We start from the raw sequence: 16,736 nt of genomic DNA, 5'->3' as shown, positions 1-16,736 counted from the left end.
TAACTCTGCGTTAGCCACAATGCTCTCTCTCTCTCTCTCTCTCTCTCTCTGGAACAGACAGTGTTTTCTCTTCCCCTCCTCCATAATGTGCATTCAGAAGCTGACTGTGTGTGGTCAAACAGAATGGACTTGTTGGCGTGGCTTATGTCCAATTTTCAATTTATGGTATAATGGAGTGAGAGAGGCCATTTAAGAGTAATACCAGTCGCTCAATCTTTTTTTGTATGAAAATGATGTGAATTATGGGTTATGGCTTTTGTAGTCCCAGCATCAATCTGTCTATCTATCTATCCATCTATCCATCTACCTACCTACCTACCTACCCACCCACCTACCTACCTACCTACCTACCTACCTACCTACCTACCTACCTACCTACCTACCTACCTACCTACCTACCTACCTACCTACCTACCTACGTAAATACCAAAATAACTACCAACGACTACCTACCTACCGACCTACCGACATACAGACATAAAACACCATCCATGAAACCCCCCCCTATCTCTCTCTCCCTCTCTCCTCTCTCTCTCTCGTCTCTCTCTCTCTCTCTCTCTCTCCTCTCTCTCTCTCTCTCTCTCTCTCTCTCTCTCTACCTATTAACCTTCCCCTTGTCTCTGTTTCCTCCGCAGAGTGAGTCTGGATGGTCGCAGCAGAGGCAGCATGACCTCATGGAGATGCCTGACCCCGCTGTTTCTTTGCGTACGTTTCTCTCACATTAGAGTAGAATACGACTTATTATAATAAATATTTGACGGTAAAACACAGAGCTGATGTTCCACGTTTTCTTTGCTAGGTGTTCCTGAGCTTGATTCTCCAATCAGAGGCGGATTGTTTGTCATTTAACTCGGTATGTATGATCAACATTATTTATTCATTGGTTTTTATTTTGCTAGCAAAATTAAAAAAAATATTTGAAGGAAATAAAGTATTTAACTCTAAGTTTTTATAAAAATGTGGAATAAATCATGAATGTTTTTGCTGACTAACTAGTAAATATGTATTAAATATTTGGGATCAGCTTAAGATAGACTAAATTGTGCAAAGATGTGGCTCATTCATGAGATTTTAAATAGTTGATTAGCTCTTTGGAACAGAGGAATAACAGGCGTTGGGTAAACAGACAATCTTTGTAGTTTGGTTTCAGTGTTTTCACAGGCTTTGTCGCAGAAAAGACTGACATCATGTGACCCAAACAATCACGCATGGGTCAATTCAGTGTTCCTCAACAGTTGATGACTCTTCAGTTTGTCTTCGTCTCTGTTCTACTTTACAGAATGACATGCTGGATCAAACTTATGGCATCAAAAACACAAACGATATCAAGGTCGGTCCCTGAAACTGAGAAACATGTTGTGTAAATAAATGTGAATGCATTCTGTTGGAAAGTGTTTGATGACGTGTGCTCTTCCCGATGCAGGACATGATGGAGTGTTCTGCAGGGCAAATGTGCCGTGACAAAAACAAGAAGATGTGTGCTGTGATAACTTCCTGTTACTTCGAAGTGAGTGAAAAACTAGCAGCTCTTTCCTGTCAGTTTCTATTTAAAGAGGCCCTATTCTGCTGTTTGGGGTTTCCCTCTCCTGTAGTGTGTTCTAGAGGTTTCAGTGCGTGTTAATGGAAGCTTTCTCATTCCTCTAAGTCCCCTCCTCGACTCCTATCCTCGACTCCTATCCTTGTGTCTTAGTCCCGCCCACAGGAGATGCGAGCGGAGGAAGCGAGGAGAGAGGAGGGGAAGCAGCAGGCGGTTAGAGAAATGAGAACTCCTCTCCTCTGAGCGGTCATTTTAAAGAGACGTCCATTAATGATGACAGGAGGCACAGCAGCTCTCTGTCTGATGGACAGATGTGTTCATGACCACTTATATATTTACTTTCATTCATTCACAGTGCGGTATAATGAGACAATAACAGGCTACAGATGCGGACACACACACACACACACACACACACACACACACACACACACACACACACACACACACACACACACACACATATAAATATATACAATTTCAGATTCAAACAAGTATGAGAGCATAATGATAACGTAACACAATCAGAGACTGGATAATGAGATGCGCCGGTGAAGATGGCCGCATCGTCTTTGTGCTCCTCTCCAACTTTGCCCATTTTCGTATTTTGTACATATTTATTTTACTTTTGCCGTTTTACTTTTAACATGGTTCGCAACATGCTAGCCGACCGCACCTACTCTGCCATACAATATAGCAGAGAGGAACTTCGTGGACAATAATAACCCTCCGACAAACAATGGAGATTCACCATGGCTACCTGTTGCTGTTCTACCTGAGAGACGCAAGAAGAGGACAAAGCGCGGGTGCCGTGCCGGGTTGCTGGTCAGACTGAGGAAAGGAGAGAATCGACCCCCTCTTCCGAGTATTCTTCTGGCTAATGTTCAATCCATTGAAAATAAGCTAGATGAACTCAGAAGCCGGATTGCTTTTCAACGGGACATTAAGAACTGTAACGTGTTAATTCTCACTGAGACTTGGCTCAACCCCGCTATCCCGGACTCCGCCATTGTCCCTGATGGATTCTCTATTTTTCGTCAGGACCGGACTGCTAACTCGGGGGAAAGTAAGGGAGGTGGTGTGTGTGTAATGACTAACAACAACTGGTGCTCAGATGTGAAGATTATTTCATCGGACTGTTCCGCTCATCTAGAGCACCTCATGATCTCATGTCGGGCCTTCCATCTGCCGAGGGAATTCACATCTGTTGTGATAACAGCAGTGTATGTCCCCCCCGCAGCCACTCGCTGACAACAACACGGCACTCGATCAGCTGTTTGGGATTATTGATAAGACCGAGACTTCACGGCCAGATGCGGCGTTCGTTGTGGCCGGAGATTTCAACACCGCCAACATGAAGAAGGTTTTGCCAAAATATTACCAACACATCAACTTCCCGACGCGCGGGGGAAACATACTGGACCATGTTTATTCCCCTTTCCGGAATGGATATAAGGCTCTCCCTCGCCCTCCCTTCGGCAAATCAGACCATATCTCACTACTGTTGTTGCCTGCGTACAAGCAGAAACTTAAAAGGGACAGACCGATAACAAGGACAGTACAGCGATGGAGCGAGGAGTCAGATGAGGCACTGCAGGATTGCTTTGCATCTACGGATTGGAGTGTGTTTGAGGACAATAACATCAACACACACACGGACACTGTCATCTGCTACATTGGGAAATGCATCGATGACGTGGTACCGAAGGTTTCTGTACGGACATTCCCAAATCAAAAGCCCTGGATAAACTCCGATGTGCGCTGCAAGCTGAGAGCGCGCACTATCGCGCACAGAGCGGGAGGTTTGGAGGAGTACAGGAAGTCTAGGTATGATCTCCGGAGAGCAATTAAAAATGCAAAGAGACAGTACAAAGAGAAGGTGGAATCTGACTTCAAAGGCTGTAACACTAGGAATATGTGGGCGGGACTAAGGACAATGACTGACTACAAAGGAGCAGCGGGGGGGTGCTGCGGGAGTGTCTGCGTGCGCATCTCTCCCAGATGAGCTGAACAGTTTTTTTGCACGCTTTGAGAGCAGCCAGGCTGTGGAGGTACAGAGGGACCAGGAGCTACACTGCCCTTTTGTTTTAAATAGGGCAGATGTGTGTAAATCCTTTAAAAGGGTTAACCCACACAAGGCTCCTGGACCTGATGGCATCCCTGGCCGTGTTCTCAGGGTGTGTGCAGTTCAGCTGGCAGAGGTGTTCACAGACATCTTCAACAGGTCCCTGCTGCAGTCTGTAGTCCCCACATGTCTTAAACACTCCACCATCATTCCTGTCCCCAAAAAGACAATAATCACCTGCCCCAACGACTACCGCCCAGTAGCACTCACCTCCATCATAATGAAGTGCTTTGAGCGGTTAGTCAAATCATTCATCACCTCCTCCCTCCCTGAATCTCTGGACCCCCTGCAGTTTGCCTACAGAGCAAACAGGTCCACAGACGACGCCATAGCCCTCACCCTCCACACTGCCCTCTCACACCTGGACCCGAAGAACAGGAACACATATGTGAGAATGCTGTTCATTGACTACAGTTCAGCATTCAATACCATTGTGCCCTCCAAGCTGGCCATCAAGCTCAGAGACCTCGGGCTCAACAGCGCCCTCTGTGACTGGATCCTGAACTTCCTGACGGGCAGACCCCAGGCAGTGCGGGTGGGAAACATCACATCCTCCACCCTGATTCTTAACACCGGTGCCCCTCAAGGCTGCATGCTCAGTCCTCTCCTCTACTCCCTGTTCACCCACGACTGCGTGGCCACACACAGCTCCAACACCATCGTGAAGTTTGCTGATGACACGACCGTCATCGGCCAGATCACAGACGATGACGAGACGGCGTACAGAGAGGAGGTCGAAAACCTGACATCTTGGTGCCAGGATAACAACCTCCATCTCAACATCAGCAAAACAAAGGAGCTGATTGTGGACTACAGGAAGCAGCAGGGAGAGGGACACGCCCCCATCGCCATCAATGGGACTACGGTGGAGAGAGTCAAAAGCTTCAGGTTCCTTGGGGTCCACATCACTGAGGACCTGACATGGTCTCTTCACACCACCACCATCACCAAGAAAGCTCGACAGCGGCTCTTCTTCCTCCGCAGGCTGAGGAGGTTCAAAATGGACTCCAGGATACTCTGCAACTTCTACAGGTGCACGATAGAGAGTATCCTGACTGGCAGCATGACGGCCTGGTACGGCAGCTGCACCGACCTCGATCGTAAGGCTTTACAGAGGGTGGTGAAAACTGCACAGCACATCACCAGGACGGAGCTGCCATCCATGGAGGACCTTTACTCCCAGCGGCTCAGGAAGAAATCACTACGGATTATCAAAGACCCCCATCACCCCAGCCACAAACTGTTCTTTCTGTTGCCGTCTGGCAGACGTTACCGCAGCATCCTGGCAAGGACAAGAAGATTCGGAGACAGTTTCTTCCCGCGGGCAGTGAGACTGTTAAAAAAATGAACTGTTGAAACAACTTCAAACATTCATCTGCTACTCAGTAGTATGTATCTAATACCTAATATATATAAATCATTCCAATAACTTGTATATAGACTCTATTGCACTATTCCACATCATAACTTTATTTTATTTTATAACTATTATTATTTTTGTATTGCTCATGCTCTTATTGTTATTATGTTATTATGTTGCATTGTTGGAGAAGCCTGTGACATAAAATTTTCAACTGCATAATTACTCTGTAGCTATGTCAGATTGACAATAAAGAACCTTGAACCTTGAACCTTGAACCTTGATATATCCAGAGGATGCATGCAGAGCTGAGATCAGTCCGGCCGTGCGTCACGACTCTTTGAAACATCTCTGTTGCCGGAAATGTCTCCGTGGAGGAGCCATCAGTGTGTCCTCGATTATAGCTCCTCCACAACACTGATGTTAGTTGGTGATTTTCTAATAAATATGTGTTTCATCTGAGATACAACTCAAAATAAGATGTTTTGACTGAACAAGATGATGCATTGTCTAAAAACAAGAGCCTATATCTCACTGCAGTGTTACTTCTGAAGTTATCATGTCTCATATCAGGTGGAGAGACATATTCTGACTAGATATCAGACACAGATACTGGGCAGGATTTAGAGTTTTTGTAGTGTGTGTTTAGGATTTACATTTCAGGAAGCGCAAAAGGTGGATTTGCAAATGTTTAAAGACTGGAGGGTTTAATGGTGTTATGGTTTAATGATGGGGATGTTTAGATGATGTCTAAGAGAATTTAAGGGTGGGACCAGTTGGCTACTTTCTCTCTAATACACAGAGAGACTGTGAGCAGAACTTCTCTCTCCTCTGAGGATGAAGCTGCTCTGTTCCTTCAGATCCATCTCACTTTATATTGACTTTCTTTATTACTTTATTAAATAGAACAAAATACAAACTTTGTCCATTAATCATTTAGAATTTCCTCCACAATAGGTTTCAGTAAAGTTTGCATCTGTACTGAAGTCCATTTGTTTTTGTTTTTCCACAGGCAAAGAAACATTTACTTTTGGAACTGGTAAGCTGTTTAAAGTAGAGACACTACGTACTGATATACACCTGAACATCATCAGGAGAGGACTCTTTAAAGTAGAGACACTACATACTGATATACACCTGAACATCAGCAGGAGAGAACTCTTTAAAGTAGAGACACTACATACTGATATACACCTGAACATCAGCAGGAGAGGACTCTTTAAAGTAGAGACACTACATACTGATATACACCTGAACATCAGCAGGAGAGGACTCTTTAAAGTAGAGACACTACATACTGATATACACCTGAACATCATCAGGAGAGGACTCTTTAAAGTAGAGACACTACATACTGATATACACCTGAACATCAGCAGGAGAGAACTCTTTAAAGTAGAGACACTACATACTGATATACACCTGAACATCAGCAGGAGAGGACTCTTTAAAGTAGAGACACTACATACTGATATACACCTGAACATCAGCAGGAGAGGACTCTTTAAAGTAGAGACACTAAATACTGATATACACCTGAACATCAGCAGGAGAGGACTCTTTAAAGTAGAGACACTACATACTGATATACACCTGAACATCAGCAGGAGAGGACTCTTTAAAGTAGAGACACTACAGGAGGGAGGATTCTCCAGTTCTATGTTTCACACTTCTTTGAATCTTCTGAATTCTTGTATCTAATAACTTGTTGTTTGTGTTTCTCAGCCGAAAGATGCAACAATAATAACTGAAGAGTGCCAGAAAGCGAGTGTTTCTCACAACGTCTCTCACTACGACTTCATGTGCCTGATAGCCAAAGACATGGGGATCGATCCGCCACGTACGTTCACACACAGATACTCAGAGCAATTCAGTTACTTCAGTAAAAATACTGCATTTCAAATGTTACTCAAGTAAAAGTAGAATCAGAAAAATGTAGTAAAAGTACTCAATAAATTAGAAAATGTAATGTTTATATACATATATATATATATATATAACAGTAAAAGTACCTCAAATGTGTACTTTGGTACTTTGCTTACATTCCACCTCTGCAGTTACTGAATGAATCAAAGATGATTTTATTTCACATTTGCAGTAAATTAACACAAATTCTATTTTCAATAATAACTATTTTCTTTTCTTTCTCTGCAGAAGGGTACTGCCAACACGGTGAGTTCACATGCTGTGTGTGTGTGTGTGTGTGTGTGTGTGTGGTGTGTGTGTGTGTGTGTGTGTGTGTGTGTGTACGTGTGTGTACGTGTGTGTGTGTACGTGTGTGTGTGTGTACGTGTGTGTACGTGTGTGTGTGTGTGTGTACGTGTGTGTACGTGTGTGTGTGTGTGTGTGTGTGTGTGTACGTGTTTTAGTGACAAACATGGTGTGTGTGTGTGTGTGTGTGTACATGTTTTAGTGACAAACATGGTGTGTGTGTGTGTGTGTGTGTGTGTGTGTGTGTGTGTGTGTGTACGTGTTTTAGTGACAAACATGGTGTGTGTGTGTGTGTGTCTGTCTGTGTGTGTGTGTGTGTGTGTGTGTGTGTGTGTGTGTGTGTGTGGTGTGGTGTGTGTGTGTGTGTGTGTGGTGTGTGTACGTGTGTGTACGTGTGTGTGTGTACGTGTGTGTACGTGTGTGTGTGTGTGTGTGTGTGTGTGTACGTGTTTTAGTGACAAACATGGTGTGTGTGTGTGTGTGTGTGTACATGTTTTAGTGACAAACATGGTGTGTGTGTGTGTGTGTGTGTGTGTGTGTGTGTACGTGTTTTAGTGACAAACATGGTGTGTGTGTGTGTGTGTCTGTCTGTGTGTGTGTACATGTTTTAGTGACAAATATGGTGTGTGTGTGTGCGTGTGTGTGTGTGTGTGTGTGTGTGTGTGTGTGTGTGTGTGTGTGTGTGTGTGTGTGTGTGTGTGTGTGTGTGTGTGTGTGTGTGTGTGTGTGTGTGTGTTGTGGAGGATGACAGCTCTACACGGTGCTACAACGCCTCAAAACTCTTCAATCAGGAGAGACTTTGTTTTGATTTAAGAACACACAGATGAATGTAGTCGTGTTTGGTGAGACCCCGTTGAGCGGAGGTATATTTCGGGGAGGGGGGAAACCAGCACGACTGGATCCTTTTAAAAAATCTCTCAAAACTCACTATAGCTTTTAATCTCTAATCAATTTGAGTTCAACTCGTGTCTCTGAATCCATCAGGTCTACTCAGAGCCGTGTCTGCTGTTACAGTTTTATACCTTCATTGCTGTAACACCCTCTTGTTTCCTGTTCTCTTTTCCAGATGCCGTGCACGAGCTGTATTCAAAGATAGCTGCCAGTAAGTCTCACTTGTTTCTGGAAGTCTTTAGAAAGTGCCTGCTGGTGAAACTTCTGCTTCTCCTCATGTGACCTCTGAGAGAACCATGGATGCATATGTGACCTTGTGTTTCTATAGCTTCTGCCGTTTTTCTCCAAGCATTTCTTACTCCTGCGATATACATTTAATAATTAACGGAGGAACAATCTCAAATATGTGAAAACTGCGAAAAATAACGGAATTTCTGACCTTTTGTCGGCCGAATGTTTCTCATCTTTAGGTAAGATTTGGTCAGAAAACACATTTTTGATCCCCTTAAAGCTTCCTAATTTAAAAGTCAAAATTCAACGTGGTAACAGTTTAGCACAAGGCTAGCAGCTAACGGTGCTAAGTCCCCTTTAATAACCTTAAAATAGCGCCTTTGATTTGACCAAATACAGCACTCCTGCTACACGTCATTTATCTTCCTGTTGAAATGCTCAGTCTTATATTGTCTATAAAGCCCACATTGAGACACGCTATTACTGACTGACTGCCTTTATTCAGGTAAAACAACAACAACACTGCCACCACCAACAACAACAACACCACCAACAACAACAACACTGCCACCACCAACAACAACAACAACAACACTGCCACCAACAACAACACTGCCACCACCAACAACAACAACAACATCAACACTGCCACCAACAACAACACTGCCACCACCACCAACAACAACAACAACAACACTGCCACCACCAACAACAACAACAACATCAACACTGCCACCAACAACAACACTGCCACCACCAACAACAACAACAACAACACTGCCACCACCAACAACAACAGCACAGACTGAAAGAACAACACCAACAACAGTATTGTCAAATACAAAAGTAACACTCCCATCCTCCTCATCATCAACACTGGCACCAAATGTCACATCGAGCCCAATAGACGGAACCAGTGGTAAGCTAAGCTAACGGCTATATGTGATTAAATCATTGCTACCCGCATCGTGGCAATGAAATATATTATACTTGTATTTATTACTTATGTTTTATAACTAACATCAGGAGAGACAGTTTGAGAAAGGATGCAGATATAAAAACCCAAATGTTCCACATGAAGAAACATCTTCAGCGACTTGTCATCACATGCAGCCTTTAGAGAACATTCAGCAACTTGAGGAGACATGCGCAGCGTTTACTAAAAGCTGCAGAAACCAAACGCAGCAAGAAGCTCAAAACACAACAGAGACCAGGGGCCTGAGGCCTGAGGCCTGAGGGCTGAGGGCTGAGGGCTAAGGCCTGAGGCCTGAGGGCTGAGGCCTGAGGCCTGAGGGCTGAGGGCTGAGGCCTGAGGCCTGAGGCCTGAGGCCTGAGGGCTGAGGGCTAAGGCCTGAGGCCTGAGGCCTGAGGCCTGAGGGCTGAGGGCTGAGGCCTGAGGGCTAAGGCCTGAGGCCTGAGGCCTGAGGGCTGAGGCCTGAGGCCTGAGGGCTGAGGCCTGAGGGCTGAGGGCTGAGGGCTGAGGGCTGAGGGCTGAGGCCTGAGGGCTAAGGCCTGAGGCCTGAGGCCTGAGGCCTGAGGCCTGAGGGCTGAGGGCTAAGGCCTGAGGCCTGAAGCCTGAGGGCTGAGGGCTAAGGCCTGAGGCCTGAGGCCTGAGGCCTGAGGGCTGAGGCCTGAGACCAGAGACCAGAGGCCTGAGGGCTGAGGCCTGAGGGCCTGTACGACGAAGCCAGTTCAACAGACCCTGGATCTGTTTGAGTTACCCGGCTTACCTAACCCAAAACAAACGCGCTCTCGCTAAGCGGTGCTACGACGCTGGTTATCAACTCGGTAACTCAAGCCAGGGTTTCTCTGTCCGGCTGAGTGCGCGTTCACATGAAAGGGGCGGGGTTAGCAACATTTGACCAATCAGAAACATGGAGAAGCGTAATGACAGCGCACCGTCATACTTCCTGAATGAGAAGTGAACTATAATATTAGACAAATATGAAGAAGTTAAACTTTGAATACGTTCATTAACAGGTTTATGATATCACTGCCCCGTCCAAGACACGATCTGACTTTAATTACATTTGACTCGAGTGTTTCGTCAACTTAATGTGTTGCTTAAAATAATACTTCTGCATACAGTATGTGACACTGTGAGTGTTGCACGGCCAGATACGGCTCAGCTGACTCAGATAAGGAAATATATGATACATTATGATGTAATATGAATGATAATGGGACACATCGACGTCTGCACTCACAGTGCCGCGGACTGTACTTAATGTTACTCTGATCCGGTTACTTATGTTGTGGCAGATATTTAAGTAAGCTTTCTTAACGCTAATGTTATAATAGTCAGATTGCTCTGAAGATGGGAGGAGGGGATATTCTATTAATGTTCACGTTCACACAGTCAGTTGATTTTTGCCGGCCGTCTTTCCTGCAACGGCAGTTTTTCTGTATTTCCTCTATCCTGTAATATCACTTGATCGCTTTAAACTCCGCACACGGAGCTCTGATTGGTCAGCAGGCGGTGCTTTCACTGAGTTGATCTCTTAGCCTGTCACCTAACCTGCTCCCGAGGAGGTTAGCCGCTCAGCATAAGTTACCATGGAGATCTAGCCCGCTAAAAAGAGAACCAGCGTCGTAGGACCGGAAAGCCCGAGTTTTCCCTGAAGTCAGCTAAGAGAACATCCGGCTTCGTAGTACAGGCCTCAGGGGACACTAAAGAGTGACGCACACAGCTGAGAGATTAGGGGACACTAAAGAGTGACGCACACAGCTGGGAGACCAGGGGACACTAAAGAGTGACGCACACAGCTGGGAGACCAGGGGACACTAAAGAGTGACGCACACAGCTGGGAGACCAGGGGACACTAAAGAGTGACGCACAGTGTTTTCTGAGTTTAGGACTCATTCCCGCACCACTCTATTCCTCCAAATAGAGAGAATGGATTTGAAGTTTGTCAGCAGCTCAGTGATTGGCTGCTGGGCAGAGACAATAATAATGAAATAAGCGTAACGGTATTTTCCCTGATTGAAACTATACTCTGAGCTGCATATGGATCCATGGTGTCACAGTGGAAGAAACAAGACGTTTCCCCAACAACCAATCAGTGCGCTGCATGCAGAAACATCAGATTTGGCTTTTTGTGAGAATGTCTAACCTTCACTAAACATGGCTGCATGCTGCTTGGGATTCATCGAGATATTTCCAAAGTGAAATATCTCGTTTCAAGGCTTTTCTAGAAAATAACTGAATTGAGAAATGCCTTTTTTTCTAAATTGTACTGATGTGTATTTTCTATCTTCTCGTAGATCCAAGTTCAGCAGGGAGAGTTAAACAAGGTAAGCTCTTTCCCTGAATCCCAAAGTTAATAATTAAAAGGGTTCGGACTTTAAAACGTGTCAAAGTGTGGAGAAGGATCTCAAACGACCGCATGCTTGAGGTCGACCAACAGCCCCAAAGATAAATAAATAAGGAATAGATAAGCAGTAAATCCCACGTGATGTAGGAGTGTGTCAGTTCGAAGCTGGATAAACAGGAAGTTCATTAAAGCACTCCTAGAAATAACAACACTTGTGTCTACTCAGAGATCCACTCTCTCTGCCACTCCTAGTCTTGTTTATTGTGACTCTTTTCAACATGTAAAAGTTTAAAGTGATCACTATTTCCCAATATTGAGATATTTTACGTGTTTTATTTCTTTAAGATGAAATCATAAAACGCTGTCTTTCTGTATGTTTCTAATGATACTGATATATATGTGTGTTTCTGTTTGTTTCCACACAGACGGATCAGGCAAAGGTACGTTTGATCCGCGGCCAGCATAACTGTCTCCTGTGAGCGGGAGCGCACTCCTTCACTACAGACTGTCTCTATCTCTCTCTCTCTCTCTCTCTCTCTCTCTCTCTCTCTCTCTCTCTCTCTCTATCTATAACTATCTATCAATATATCTATCCATCTATCTCTCTCTCTCTCTCTCTATCTCTCTCTCTATCTATAACTATCTATCAATATATCTATCCATCTATCTCTCTCTCTCTCTCTCTATCTCTCTCTCTATCTATAACTATCTATCAATATATCTATCCATCTATCTCTCTCTCTCTCTCAATCTATCTCTCAATCTATAAGGAACCGCAGTAGACAAAAGGCGTTGCTATAGCAACACGTCATGTTTATATGAAAAGGGGTGGGGTCAATATGACCCGCTGGGCGGAAATAGGTATAAATGGCAATTTTTTGGGCGATTTCTTCAATCTGACTTCGTATTGACAATTTTTAACAACATAGGGTGCTACATAACACAATTTCAGGAAAAGTCACGGACTGGAAGACTTTAATATTTTATTGAAAAAAAGTTACATACAATAAAAAACAGCTCTGGGTCAAATTGACCCGATTGGCGGTTCTAGTGTTAACAAATCGAGATATATTCGGATAAATTGAGTTGAATGACTTTTACTGATCTCCTGTGTCCTCTCTCCTCTCTCTGGTCTTCCTTAAAGCTTGTGATGTATTGTGCACCTCTCTCTCCTGTCTGACAGAGAGCGTCACCCTGAAGGGCTTCCTGATCATCTCCGTGGCTCTGAACATCCTCCTGCCTCTCTTCGTGTTCCTCTTCATGCACCACAGGCAGAAGCAGAATCTGTGGGTGAGTTCCCTTTGTTCACGCTAAGGATCCATGCAGGCTGGAACCAGTCCAACAGCCGCTCTGAGGGAGTGCTGTATGTTGGGACACTGCCAAGACATATCTCAGTTACCCTCATGTGGGGTCATGGAGGGTGTTCCAACGATCACAGCGCTCCCAACGTACTTTAAGAGGGACATGTGACATGTGATAGCTCCCAGTTTCACACACACACACACACACACACACACACACACACACACACACACACACACACACACACACACACACACACACACACACACACACACACACACACACACACACACACTCAACATGTGTCCCCTCTTCTTCATGTCTCTTCTACATCAACATGTGTCCCCTCTTCTTCATGTCTCTTCTTCATCAACATGTGTCCCCTCTTCTTCATGTCTCTTCTACATCAACATGTGTCCCCTCTTCTTCATGTCTCTTCTTCATCAACATGTGTCCCCTCTTCTTCATGTCTCTTCTACATCAACATGTGTCCCCTCTTCTTCATGTCTCTTCTTCATCAACATGTGTCCCCTCTTCTTCATGTCTCTTCTTCATCAACATGTGTCCCCTCTTCTTCATGTCTCTTCTACATCAACATGTGTCCCCTCTTCTTCATGTCTCTTCTACATCAACATGTGTCCCCTCTTCTTCATGTCTCTCCTACATCAACATGTGTCCCCTCTTCTTCTTCATGTCTCTTCTTCATCAACATGTGTCCCCTCTTCTTCATGTCTCTTCTTCATCAACATGTGTCCCCTCTTCTTCATGTCTCTTCTACATCAACATGTGTCCCCTCTTCTTCATGTCTCTTCTTCATCAACATGTGTCCCCTCTTCTTCATGTCTCTTCTTCATCAACATGTGTCCCCTCTTCTTCATGTCTCTTCTTCATCAACATGTGTCCCCTCTTCTTCATGTCTCTTCTACATCAACATGTGTCCCCTCTTCTTCATGTCTCTTCTACATCAACATGTGTCCCCTCTTCTTCATGTCTCTTCTTCATCAGCATGTGTCCCCTCTTCTTCATGTCTCTTCTACATCAACATGTGTCCCCTCTTCTTCATGTCTCTTCTTCATCAACATGTGTCCCCTCTTCTTCATGTCTCTCTTCATCAACATGTGTCCCCTCTTCTTCATGTCTCTTCTTCATCAACATGTGTCCCTCTTCTTCATGTCTCTTCTTCATCAACATGTTGTCCCGTCTTCTTCATGTCTCTTCTTCATCAAACATGTGTCCCCTCTTCTTCAGGTCTCTTCTTCATCAACATGTGTCCCCTCTTCTTCATGTCTCTTCTTCATCAACATGTGTTCCCCCTCTTCTTCATGTCTCTTCTTCATCAACCCTGTGTTCCCCTCTTCTTCATGTCTCTTCTTCATCAACATGTGTCCCTCTTCTTCATGTCTCTTCTTCATCAACATGTGTTCCCCTCTTCTTCATGTCTCTTTCTTCATCAACATGTGTCCCCTCTTCTTCAGGTCTCTTCTTCATCAACATGTGTCCCCTCTTCTTCATGTCTCTTCTTCATCAACATGTGTCCCCTCTTCTTCATGTCTCTTCTTCATCAACATGTGTCCCCTCTTCATCTTCTCATGTCTCTTCTTCATCAAACATGTGTCCCCTCTTCTTCATGTCTCTTCTTCATCAACATGTGTCCCCTCTTCTTCATGTCTCTTCTTCATCAACATGTGTCCCCTCTGTGGAAAGAGACTCTGAAAGTTTCAGGAACAAAGATTCTCTCTCTTTTTGATCCATTTCTATAAAAACCTGTCTGAAAATGAGCTGATCAGATTTTGGCCACTTTGTGATGTCATAGCATAACTCTTCTTCATGTCTCTTCTACATCAACATGTAATGAAGTACATTTTGTTCATGATACTTTCACTTGAGTAAGAGTTTGAACGCACGACTTGTGATGAAGTATTTTGACAATAGTGTATTGGTGCTTTTACTGGTAACTCGTTTTCAAAGTTTTAATTTAGGCTCTGAAATGTCTCTTTCTCTGTCTTTGTCTCACAGCGGTTAGATCTTGAATCCAAACACGAGCTGTTGCCGAATAAAAACATGGGTAATGATGCCGTTGGAGAGGAAACAAAAGCTTAAGGACTCTTCTCTAAGCGTCACCTATATATATATTGCCATCACATTGCAGCTGTTGGATGTAACCCAGGATCTGGAGGCCAGGAGAGGGACTCTTGACGGACGGGAGGTTTTCGCCTTGAATCCCAGAGTGGAAATCGACCAATTGCAACACGATCGTTCTGCTGAGTTACATGGACTGTTTCCCCGGAGTTCAGTCAAAGGAGAAAGAAGAGTGAAAGGACTGAACAGAGACAAGTTGGCTGGACCCACTTTTAAAGCAGAGACATGTTTTTTTTCCCCACTGCCTTCACAGAAACACATGGGGAAGTTTCCAAAGAGTTTAGAGAGCTGGTGAAAGACCCAATTAGTGTAAAGTTGTGTATGAATTACGTAGTTTTCAACCCGGAAGTAAGCATAGCAAGGGATCCCTCAAACAACAAACAAAGGGAATTTTCTGTTCTCAAAAAGTAAGATCTAAAGTTCAACGCTAAGCTATTTACATTCTGTAGTTCAGACCCTTTTCCCACTTCCAGTTCAGATCATGTACAGATGTTCTCTGAGGTGATATGAGGACATTTTGAATAACTCTGTAGAGTCTTGTGGTGAAAATGCTCTGCTATGAGGAGCTACGAGAAGAACCAGAACTCAAAATAATGTGAGCATTTTGAGAAATAAAAAAGAATTCAGGATTTTGAGAAAAATTCTAAAAATTTAGATTTTTAGAAAAATTCTGGATTTTGATAAAAAGTCATAATTTTGAGAAAGTGGTCATAATTTTTGTAAAAAACCTGAAAGCTGAGACATTTCTGCAAAAAGTCAGAATTTTAGATTTTGAGAGAAAAGTCAACATTTTGAGAGAAAAGTCAGAATTTTGAGAATTTGAGAGAAAAGTCGAAATGTTGAGAGAAAAGTCGGAATTTTGAGATTTTGAGAGAAGTCGGAATTTTGAGATTTTGAGAGAAAAGTCTGAATTTTGAGCTTTTGAGAGAAAAGTCAGAATTTTAAGATTTTGAGAGAAAAAGTCCAAATGTTTTGATTTTCTTTTGGACTTTTTACATTTTTTTAATAAAGTCAACATTGAGAAAAAAGCAGCAATGTGAACAATGAGTTTTTTATTAGAGATCTATCTCAGCTATCTGGCTAGTATTGCCAAATTGATGGCTTCTTCTTCCGCAGCTCCTCACAGATCCAGACATCGCTGTCAATTCTCAAATATACGTTTTTTGGAAAAAGTAATGACATATTGGTAATCAAAAATAGTTTGTTTATCACCTGAGAAACTGTAATAACTTAATAAAAGTTAATTGAAAACCTTATTTCAGCTTACTAACAAAAAACAACATCCCACACCAGGGGACAGGAAGGGAAACATGCTGACACATATTCAGTGTTTTTGGCACAGGCCTTATGTTAGATAGACAGGATGTGAGAATGAACTACAGCAGAGTTGGCTGTCAATGATAAGCCTTTTACTACCGGAGTTAATATATAGTTGTGTTTGAAGCATGAAGAGAGATACACTGACATTACATTGCAGGCCGGGTAATACCTGACTGACACTTCACGGTATCAGTGACTCTTAAAAAAAATATACGTCCAGCTTTTGTGTTACATTGCTTCACTAAACAGTTTCAGGAAATATATAAAGTCATAATACTCACTAGCTTCTTCAATCCGTCCATAATG

The 16,736-nt window shown here is 43.6% G+C and overlaps 1 protein-coding gene across 1 annotated transcript; it reads left to right on the top strand.

Annotated features, from left to right (window-relative positions):
• Window positions 1-635: 635 nt before the first annotated feature.
• LOC117500040 lies at window positions 636-16,366 on the top strand (the record flags this gene model as incomplete). Its single annotated transcript, XM_034152729.1, is given in 12 exon segments — window positions 636-705; window positions 800-853; window positions 1,280-1,330; window positions 1,424-1,507; window positions 6,035-6,061; window positions 6,748-6,862; window positions 7,177-7,194; window positions 8,300-8,335; window positions 11,620-11,649; window positions 12,095-12,109; window positions 12,853-12,959; window positions 14,988-16,366. Coding segments are annotated over 12 exon segments (691 nt in total), but the record flags the coding sequence as incomplete, so codon positions are not given.
• Between the last annotated feature and the right edge of the window lie 370 nt (window positions 16,367-16,736).

This window comes from Trematomus bernacchii, unplaced genomic scaffold, assembly GCF_902827165.1.
Source record: "Trematomus bernacchii unplaced genomic scaffold, fTreBer1.1, whole genome shotgun sequence".
NCBI classification, from domain to species: Eukaryota; Metazoa; Chordata; class Actinopteri; order Perciformes; family Nototheniidae; genus Trematomus; species Trematomus bernacchii.
The sequence above is the reverse complement of the archived record's forward strand: the minus strand, read 5'-3'. Positions and strand labels throughout refer to the sequence as shown.